At 36.1% G+C, this 10783-nt stretch overlaps 1 protein-coding gene across 1 annotated transcript in view; it reads left to right on the top strand.

Moving 5' to 3' along the window:
* Window positions 1-10783, top strand: part of INTS8 (integrator complex subunit 8) — a 44392-nt gene that overhangs the window by 32455 nt on the left and 1154 nt on the right. The window contains exons 16-25 of the mRNA XM_045287329.1: window positions 773-957; window positions 1379-1412; window positions 2075-2131; window positions 2218-2279; window positions 4891-5009; window positions 6736-6839; window positions 7792-7842; window positions 9515-9588; window positions 9667-9731; window positions 9874-9917. Coding sequence (XP_045143264.1) covers window positions 773-957; window positions 1379-1412; window positions 2075-2131; window positions 2218-2279; window positions 4891-5009; window positions 6736-6839; window positions 7792-7842; window positions 9515-9588; window positions 9667-9731; window positions 9874-9917 — 795 coding nt within the window. The remainder of the gene's footprint in view (window positions 1-772; window positions 958-1378; window positions 1413-2074; window positions 2132-2217; window positions 2280-4890; window positions 5010-6735; window positions 6840-7791; window positions 7843-9514; window positions 9589-9666; window positions 9732-9873; window positions 9918-10783) is intronic.

Below are 10783 nucleotides of genomic sequence, written 5' to 3'. Positions count from 1 at the left end.
CCCAATAAAATGATTTTAAAATAGAACAAAATAGAATATATGTGGAATATATTCCAAGACAATTACCAGAGTTTATCATATGCATTGGAAAAGTCTGGAAGGATGCTAATTTTTCTTCTGTCTTGATAGTGGGACATTTTGGCAGTTCTAATGTGTGTGTTTTAATTGTTATGTAATTTCTACTTTCTTTGGATAATTTCAATCACATTAAGGAATTTACTCTTAAAAAAAAATTGCCCCTTTGTAATAATCTGAAGCTTCTCATCTGCCCCCTCAACCAGAGTGGGAAACTGTGTACGTATGTCATGGAAAGGACATCGAATTTATAAACACTTGGGTTTTCCAATTCTAGCAGGGAAGGTGATAGTAGTAGTTTGATATAATGAAGAGCAGCATTTGTAATATGGTCAACAAGGTCTTTTAAGATGTGGTGTGTCCCCTGCTCCTTAGTAATTTACATACCTCTACATATCTTTTTTCCGTCTCATTTTTTTCTTGATAGACTCATTTTTCTCTCATTAAACTATATTTGTTTGGAAACAAGGATGTTTATATGGTCGAGCCATCAGATTTTCTTCCCTAATCAGATTTAGATCTGTCAGCAGCCAGTGAGCCCTGACGTGCTCAGGGTAATCTATGGCACCGCAGAATATAAATATGCTTGCTATGTTTTGGCAAGTATCCCTACCTTGTGTGTCTTAAGAAGAGATCTATATGTACATGTCGTTGCAAATTATCTTATGTGTATTTCCTATTTGTTTTCATGTTCCAGCTTGGGCAGCTTTTAGCAGCTACCTGCAAAGAACTTCCAGGCCCTAAAGAAAGCAGACGGACTGCTAAAGACCTTTGGGAAGTCGTTGTTCAGATCTGCAGTGTGTCCAGCCAGCACAAGCGAGGAAACGACGGCAGAGTTAGTTTAATAAAGCAGAGGGAGTCAACACTGGGTATAATGTATCGGTATGTTGCTACCAGCATATTGTTTGAGTTCTTATTAATCGTGCTGCTTGTCTTATTTCAAGGACATCTTGCCTCTGTTCTTGTGTATCGTAAAGGGGAATAATCTGTAAGAATTTTGTTGTCCTGATCTCTCATAGACCTGTCTGCCATGGCCACCCATGAAAGTCTTCTCTCTGTTGCTTTAAAAATCACTTGATGTATAATCAACTGAAGCTCAAAATTAATGTGGTTGAGTAGTACTGAAGATTTCTCAAGTGATTAAAAAATGAAAGACAGTTTATTAGGTTAGTTTGACAATAGAATATTTTATTTCTTTAATATGTAATAGAATTGAGGATTTAGGAATAATCTTTTACTTTCTGATTTTATTTTTCATTTCTTGATATTAAATTTGTATACAAAAAATTTTTGTTTTTTGTAGGAGTGAACTGCTTTCTTTTATTAAAAAATTACGGGTAAGTTTTATTAAAAATTGATCTAATTACTGCTGATTTTTACATGATATGCATAAGACATTGAGTGCTTCAAGTGCTGATTAAATTATAAAAGTGATGTGCTAATGAGCTTATCTTTAATGATCATTATTGAAGGTTAGATAATACGAATGTACAAGTTTATCTTGGATTTACCTTGCCATGTTTTGGTGAATAGAGAACATATTTTTAAACTTTAAGGAAGTTTCCTTAGTAGGCAGATATTTGGGACCTACCTTTGTTATAAAGTTGCTTTATAGAATTAATGGCATATTTATTTAATTGACATGTTCTAGATTCCACCCTCTAGCTATTATTTTGAAGAATAAAAATTTAATTGTGGGGGAAGGAGCTAGAAAAAGAGATCCTGTTAACTCAGTTTCCAAAGTCACCGGGAATTGAGCTGGGAGGTAGAACCATAAGACAGACAGTTATATGTGATATTCTTGTATAAACCGTGTACTTTGACTTTTTCATGAGCATAAAAATGAAGTTGATACTAAGCATACTCATACCCAACATTTCACTCAAAGGGGTAAGGGTCTTAGAAGAGAAAGTATTTTGTCTCCCTGCAATTGATGGGAGAAATACATAAAAGATTTTTACATAAAAGATCCCAGGTGTCTGTGTTTTCTCTCTCACAGGAACCACTGGTTTTGACTATTATCTTATCGCTTTTTGTGAAACTTCACAATGTTCGGGTCAGTATTTTATAATTTCTTTTTAAAAAATGATATGAAAGCTATTTCTTTTTAAACTGTTGTGTATGTGTGTTTGTTTTTTTAAGGAGGACATTGTGAATGACATTACAGCTGAACACATTTCTATTTGGCCATCATCCATTCCCAAGTAAGAAGTATTACAGTTTACCTATTATTTCTGGGTAACAAGTTGGACTGTTAACCACAAGGTCAACATTTCAAAACCACTAGCCACTGCACGTGAGAAAGATGAGGCTTTCATCTCCTCTAAAGAGTTACAGTCTCAAAAACCTACAGGGGAAATTCTACCCTCAGCTTTGACTCAAAAGCAATGAGTTGTATGAGTATTATTAAATTATTTATGTGCCTAGAAACCATTTTGCCTGACATAGGTAACTTTAATATAATTTGATTGGAAGTCTATAAATCTGTTCACAGATTAATGTTTCTTTCTTACAGTAATTATCTTCTTAGAAATTATGGGTAAGGCATACCTTTTAAAAGTAAGAACTAAGTGTATCAGACCTGGCTAGAATACACTTCTCTACCTACTTGGCAGTGGGTAAGAGTGGAAAATCAAAGCTAGCCAAAGGATAGCTATCAGGTTCCCAGCATCTTAACTGTTTTACAGATGTCCATTTGAAAATTATTATTTTTTAATAATTCCTTAAAATCTTTATTCTGTGCTTCTTGGACCCCCGTCCTCTTAGCTAGTCTTGGAAGTTCCTTAATTGCTTTTAAGAAATTGTTTCTCTTATATTTATTGCCTGAAAATCAGTCAGCTAGGGAGAACAAATGTTCTCTTTTTTTTTCTTGAAGAGGAAGTCATTTATATAACAACTTTTCATACTAGAGAGCCAGTTTCCTCTTCGTATTGACTGTTCTTCTGCCTCCCAATCCTCTTTTACACACTGTACCTGCAGGGCAGGTGCACCCTCCTTTCATAGTTCTTGGTGGCACCTGTGAAGTTATAGTAGGTCATGTGAACCAGGCAGTGGAGAAAATAGTAAAGAAATCCATTTCCACCTCTGTTTTGAAGGTTGGAAGTATCTCTGTGTCTCGTAGAGGGTTTGTAGGCCAAAAGTTGGGTAGGGACCTTGCCTTCGGTTTCCTGATTGATACTTGTAGCCCAGAGAACCAGGCTTCAGGAAGCACATGAGGCAAGCTTCATGTCAGTCCAAGCCAGATAGTGCTACAATGTATCTTTAACTCACTTAAAATGTTATATATTAGATAGATAACAGTCCAGTAATCAGGTAGAAGTAATTTTACCTCTTTAATGAACTGGTTCATTAGTTGTATTACCTGTTGGTGTTAATTTTGGGCCTAACATTAGACTCTACACAGATTTATTATTTTGTAAATGAGCTAAAGGATTGCTTTTAAACCAGGGGCTCTGGAGCCAGGCTTGTAGAGCTTGTACCGTACCTCCACTTACCAAGTGCATAACCTGTACAAGTTACTATCTGTGTCAGTTTCCCTTCCTGTATAATGGGTGTTATGAATGTGAAGAGTAGGTACATTAATGCCTTTTGTAAGATAGGTGTTTAGAACATGGATGGGCTCATTGCAGGTTTAATGAACTGTGACTCAGTTTGGTACTAGTGAAAGTATTTATCTTGACCCAGAGTCTTAATTGACTTCAACAATAGACTTGTTAAACATTGGTAACTTTCTGTGTAATACGAATCTGTTTATTAGTAAATACATAATTGGGTGCTATTGTTCCTTTGCCAGTGTTCCAGGCACATGGGAGAATTCATGTAAAAATCTAACCCTGGAGGATAACAGAAGTCATTTGACCAAGCTTATCTTGTAAATTGTAGCACCCTGGCATGGACCTTGTGTGTGTGCATCCAGAGCCTGTGTTCCCTACTGCTGTGCTTTCTGAGGCTCAGAGGTTGGAGCTAATAGCTGTGTAACTTGAGTGAACCTGGCTTTTATCTTCATAGTTCCATCTTCTATGCCAGTGTATATCCCAAGCCTTCCAGGTCTCATCAGGGTCGGAATAACAGATCCCTTCTCCTTCCCTTTTCTTGACTCTTTATTTTTACCTGAATGCCCTGAAGTGGTAGAGAAGTGTATTCTGACTCCTTGGAGACCAGTGAGACAGCTAGTCATCTAAGTGAGTGAGTTAAAAGCACAAGGTGGCTTTAAGGTCAGAAAGCAGTATTGTTGTGCTTGCGCTCTTATGTTGATGGTTCTTTGCAGAACCATGTGAGAAAATTTTGAGTGTTAAAATTGTCATAAAAGCAGACACCACATGGGTTTCATTTTGACATTCTACTATTTTGACATCTTATGTAATTGGAAAAAGTCAAATATACTTTGGGTTTTGGGGGGTGTAGTCTAGCCTAGCTTCTAAAGGAGCCTTGGTACTGGTATGGGGTAGGCTTCAATTCAAACTCACCAGCTCTTCTTCGAGAGAAAGACGAGGCTGTCTGTCTCCGGAACACTATATGCGGTTGCTATGGGTTAGAAGCAACTTGATGGCAGTGGGTTTGGCTTTTAGCTTACCATTTGGCATTTTGGGGAAAAACAAACAAACAAATCAGTATTTTCAGGTTTTTATGAGAAGTGAGTTTTATATATTTTATCATACCTATTTGGATGGTTTTATACATTTACTACTTGTAATACTGAACATGTTCATTGTACCCTAAATAATAGCTGTGTCTTATTTTGTAGTAAATGCTTAAACAGAATTTAAAATAAATTTTTATTAATATCGAGATTAACGTTAAGTGTCTCTCCTCCAGCCTCCAGTCAGTGGACTTTGAAGCTGTGGCAATCACAGTGAAAGAGCTCGTTCGCTACACACTCACTATAAATCCAAACAACCATGCCTGGTTGATTATCCAGGCTGACATTTATTTTGGTAAGTAAGATGTATAGATGATCCTGGACGCTTTTTGTAGCACTTCCAAAAATGCAAATAAACACATTGTTAATGCATTTTACTATAATAGTTTATTAAATTCTGTCAAGTATAATTTTCTAGATATCAAAATCTTCAGTAAAATTGAGATAATAAAATTATAGTTATTATACTTATGCATTTTGTTTTTTTGTGTAGAAATGTTGGTTACTTTTATTTTTTCAGTGATAGTAGATCATCTAATAAATTGGTAAAATTGTTTAAGTTATAAAAGTAAAGTTTTTGCTTATAAAATTGCTATTTAAAGATTGTCGAGTCTCTGAGAGTGCCTGGGCAGCACAGATGGTCTCCAGTCAAAGTTGGGTGGTTAGAATCCACTCAAAGGGACCTTGTTAGAAAGGCAAAAGACAATGTACTTCTGAGAGACCACACACCATCGCAACCCTGAGTCAGAGTTGATTGGATAATCATTGACGACAGTCTCTTCAGACACTCTTCTTAATTAGTCACATTCTTGGAGGTAATTCGAGTTTTAGGTTTATCACCTCTGGCATATGTCAATTGGATTTTCCGACTTGATATGAAATTTCCAATATTCCCATTCTACCTTCACCCATGTTTCTGTTGTTCATCACCCTGATTGGGGGCTGGGGGAGGACGTTTATATATGCCGATCATTGCAGTAGCTTCCCCCTTTCTCCCCTCACCTTCCCTCTACTCTTACGGTATCGATGCTCCCATGATTGTTTCTGGGGTGTTTATCTGTCTTGGATTCCCTGTGTCAAGAGCTCCTATCTGTACCAGTGTCCATGTTCTGGTCCAGCCAGACTTTTAAAGTAGAACTGGAATCATGATAGGGTGGGCGTGGGGTCAGGGACAGGAAACATTAAAGAACTAGAGGAATCTTTGTATTACAGTTTCCTCAGTTCTGTACTGCACCACCCTGGCTGGCTTGTCCCTTCCTTGTGACCCTTCTGTGAGGACATGTCCAGTTGTTTACAGATGGGCTTTGGGTCTCCACTCTGACCCCCTCGTTCAATATGATTGTTTGTTTTGGGTCTTCTGATGCCTGATACCTGATCTTGTCCCGATATCTCATGATCATCCAGCTGGTGTGCTTCTTCCATGTGGGCTTTGTTGCTTCCCAGCTAGATGGCTGCTTGTTTATCTTCAAGACTTTAAGACCCCAGACACTGTATCTTTTGATAGCTGGGCACCATCAGCTTTCTTCACCACATTGGCTTATGCACCCACTTTTGTCTTTAGCAATCATATCGGGAAGGTGAGCATCACAGAACATTGGTTTTTTTAAAGTGTATTTTAATGCATCATCAAGATTGTAATATCTGTTTTCAGAATAAGTGTGCTGATTCTGAAACAGCCTTGAGAATTTAGCATATCTAGTTTGGTCATTTGAGAAATAATTAACTCCAAATACTAAATTATGTACTAATAAATTTGACAAGAAATTTGAGCTAAGGTTTCTGCAGATTAATTTTACAAGAGTATCTTCTTGAAAGGGGCTAAGATATTTTTTAAAAACCCAATGTTTTCTCATTATTGTCTTGGGTATCTATTAGGTATAAATTTTATCCCTAAGTCTGTGGTTTGAATCTGCTTTGGTTCAACTCAGTGGGAGTTATACTTGACTCTCCACAACAATGGCTTTCTCTGGTTTTTCAGCTGCTGTCTAATGATGGGTGGTACTTTTTGTTTTCTACTTCAGCCACAAACCAGTATTCGGCAGCTCTTCACTATTATCTCCAGGCAGGAGCTGTGTGTTCTGATTTCTTTAATAAGGCTGTGCCCCCTGATGTTTATACAGATCAGGTAAGTTGTTTTCGTGGATTTTTCTCCCTTTTGCCTACCTTTAGATGTTCTAACGCTGCACTCTCTGTGGGTTCACTCTTTCATTTTCATGGCGGTGGTAATTCCTTTGCTCTAGGGCAGCTTCTCTTGTGGATTTCTACCCAACCACACACCATTGCTGTTTTGATTGCTTTAAAGACATCTCAAATTCACCCTGTTTGAAACTGATTCCTTACTTTACCAAGCCCAAATCCTGCAAAAGTATTCATATTTAAATGTATCCATGTTTTTAACAACTTATCCACATTGTTAAAAAGCAAAACCGCAAACCTTTAACCCAACGGTTTACTCTACTTTTTACCCTTAGCCAGTAAGTTTTCGCCTCTCAGCTCAATATACAGTCAACTGTCAAGTTACATTGGTTACACGTCTTAACTCAAATTTTGCATTCTCTTTTGATTTGCATTGCTTTTTCTTCTGGCCACAAACACTGTAATTTAACACACAGCAGTTTTTAATGCTTAAAATTAATGATTTCTTGTTATTGTTGAGAATATACGTAGCCAGACATTTACCCATTCAAGTTTCTATGTGTACAATTTTAGTGTGTTTTTTTTACATTCGTAATGAAGAATTACATTCTTCGAATTATGCAGCTGTTTTCACCCACCTTGTCTTAAGATGTCCCTTCCCTATTATATAAACCCAATCTCATGTTTCCCATCAAAACCTGCAAGTTGCTTCCACCCATGTGATGTCATATAGATCTTACAAGAGCACAGTGCTCATGGTAGACATTCTTTACTAGTTAGGCTAAACTGTTACTTAGTTTTAAAAAAATTTGGGGGGATATTTTTTTGGTTTAAGATCTAAAGATTATTATTTCAGGAAAAGGTTTAAAACAATGACTTGAAATAAATTTTTAAGATTTTTATTAACTAGTTTATAAAAATAATCAGTTTTATTTTTGCAGGTAATAAAACGAATGATAAAATGTTGTTCTTTGCTGAATTGCCACACACAGGTTAGTTAATAATATTATAATATTGGTTTAATTTCATGTATGTCAAAGTTTATAATACATATAAAGCATGGGACTTGAAATTATCTTTTTTTTTCCATATCAAAATTACTGAAGTGTATGGTGACTTAAGATATATTCTTTCTTTTTTTTAACTATATTTAACTAAAAGTGTGAATTAGAAAATACTGACCTTTTATTTAAGAGCAGATACTGTACATTAGTCAGTAGGGAAATAAAAACAAATCAAAACCACAATTTAAAAAAAACACACAAGATACTCCATCACATTCACCAACATAAATATAATCCAAAGAGCTATAAGAATGTAGAGAAATTGTAACCCTCATAAATTTCTGGTGGGAATGTTAAATGTTGCAACCTTTTTGGAAAAGTTTGTTCCTTAAAAACTTAAATATAAAATTACCCAGAAAACCAAAATCAATGCCATGAAGTTGATGCTTATTCAAAGTGACCCTGCTTAGGGTTATTAAGACTATGAATCTTTACCAGAGCCTCATTTTTCTCCCTTGGGGATTATGGGTTTGAACCACTGGTCTTTAGGTTAGCAGCCAATGCGTAACCCACAGTGCTATCATAGGACCCAGCAATTCTACAGTCTATTTAAGAGATTTGAAATGTACATCTTGTTAATAACACCATTATTTATATCAATAATGTTGCCCAAAAGTAGAAATAACCGTTTGCTCTAAAAAAGAAAGTATTGACAAATGCTACAAGGCATTGAGGGACCCAAAATCACTATGCTATATTAAAGAACCCATTGCCATTGAACTTCCTCTAACAGTGACCCTGTACAGGGCTTCCAGGGCTGTGACTCTTCCCAGGAGTGTGCGGTCTGTACTTTCCTTATGGAGAGGCTGTGGGTTTGAGCTGGCAGCTGTACTGTTAGCAATCCAACACTTACCCGACAGTGCCAGTAGGACTCTAGTTAAAGAAGCCAGTCATGAAGGAGCACATATTAGGTGATTCTGTTTATGGGATGTCAAAATTTGACAAATTCATAGATGGAAAATTTTGTTTGCTTGTGGCTGTGTGACCAGAAAGTGGGCTTCGAGGGTAATGACTAAGGGGTGTGAGATTTTCTGGGTTAATGCAAATGCTCTAAATTGATGATGGTGATGGATGCATATATTTTTGTTCTCTTAAAAAGAGTAACTATGGTATATGAATTATATCCATTTAAAAAAAAAAAGAAGGATGCAGCATTATGACCACCAAAGTGGCTTGAAATAGATCTGGTCTATTTGTGTAAGCAGCATTGAGAACCTTAAATCTTGCCAAAATGAGCTGTGAGGAATTTAAATTTGTGTTGTTTGTATGTATCCTTGAATGCTGTGACACTTCTATTTGGCAGTTTTTCATCTGCTTCACATTAGTTTTCTGAGTTGACTCTTGTTAGCATATAACCGGAGCTGTAAGAATTTGTTTAGATCACCCATTGACGAAACTATTGGGCAGAGGACAATTATGTAAAAGGTTTTGAAATTAAAATGGAAGCCATACCAAGAGCTGACCCATCCAGTGATCTGCAAGGCCTCTTAACTTCTTAGACCAAATCGATACCAGAAGGTTGCATTTCAAAAAACCGGGGCAGTCAGTGTCGGCACTAGTAATGTAAAATTGTATTTCAAGCCTTTGTTTATTTGTGTAGGTGGCGATTTTATGTCAGTTTCTCAGAGAAATCGACTACAAGACAGCCTTTAAATCACTGCAGGAACAAAACAGGTATGAGTAAAGTTTAAGGTAAGATGGAGTTGGAAGTATATCTCAAGGCAGAGGTATAATTTTCTTTATGTCTTTCAGTCACGATGCTATGGACTCCTACTATGACTACATATGGGATGTTACCATATTGGAATACTTGACTTGTATCCTTTACGGAAAATGATTTAAATAGATCATTTTTATAAATTAAAGTATGTAATACTGTGTAGTATTTTTCAAATCAGAACTGAAAATCAGTTGAAATACTATATTAATTTCATATATTATTCGTAACTAATATATTAGATCTTCACCATAAAAGAGGAGAAACAGATAAAAGACAAATTGTGGTAAGTTACCTCCATCTTTTTGTGTGTGTGGGATTTAAGATTTGAATCAACAAAAAAGACTTGTGAGCCTAAATCATTGCCAGAATTTGGTTACTAGTGTTTATTTTTTTTAAAGATCCTTTTTGGGTAATAACAAGCTATTATATAATTTGATTGAAAATATTCTATAATGTAATTTCTGTCGCAGCCCTTTAAATAGTTTCCCATGTCATAAATCCAGTAATTAAAATGGCCTTTAAGGCTTCATATGATGTGGTCTCCATCTACCCATGCCTATTGTTCTTTGAACGTGGTGAGAACAGTCACCACTTCCAGGCCTTGGAAATGTTCTCCTGCCAGGAATGCTAATTCCCTCGGGTCTCCTTGTGCTATCCTTCCATATCTTTTTCCCCCTTTAAGACTCATTCTCATTTCCTGTTAAAATTTTTTTTCACTCATCAGACTGATGTAATATACTTTTTAATTTCCCCAAAGGGTAGCAACTTGGCTTTATCTGTACGTGTCCAAAACTTACTAAGTGCTCTGTATTTATTGAATGGTGACTTAAATTTGACTACAGGCCAAGAAGTCATAAATGTCATGTTTTTCCAACTTTTGCTATATTATTAGTACCTTCATAGATAGAATCTCAACAAAAGGATATACTGCTTATTTTCTCTCAAAACTTTGGGGTTAGACTAATTTGTATGTTCATAACTTATGGGGAATAAAACAGTACTGTGTCTTTAAAATAAAACAAAAAACTCTACAAAGCTAGTTTCACATAATTGGGAGTTACTCATCCTCCATTTACTTGGAACTGAAAGGCAAACTTGGATATTTTCCCCCATTTCCAAACCCTGCCACCTAACGACTTTTTAAAGACC

The sequence above is a fragment of the Echinops telfairi genome, unplaced genomic scaffold, assembly GCF_000313985.2.
Source record: "Echinops telfairi isolate 266 unplaced genomic scaffold, ASM31398v2 ScPeMD7_1;HRSCAF=3_0, whole genome shotgun sequence".
In the NCBI taxonomy this organism is placed as follows: Eukaryota; Metazoa; Chordata; class Mammalia; order Afrosoricida; family Tenrecidae; genus Echinops; species Echinops telfairi.
The sequence above is the reverse complement of the archived record's forward strand: the minus strand, read 5'-3'. Positions and strand labels throughout refer to the sequence as shown.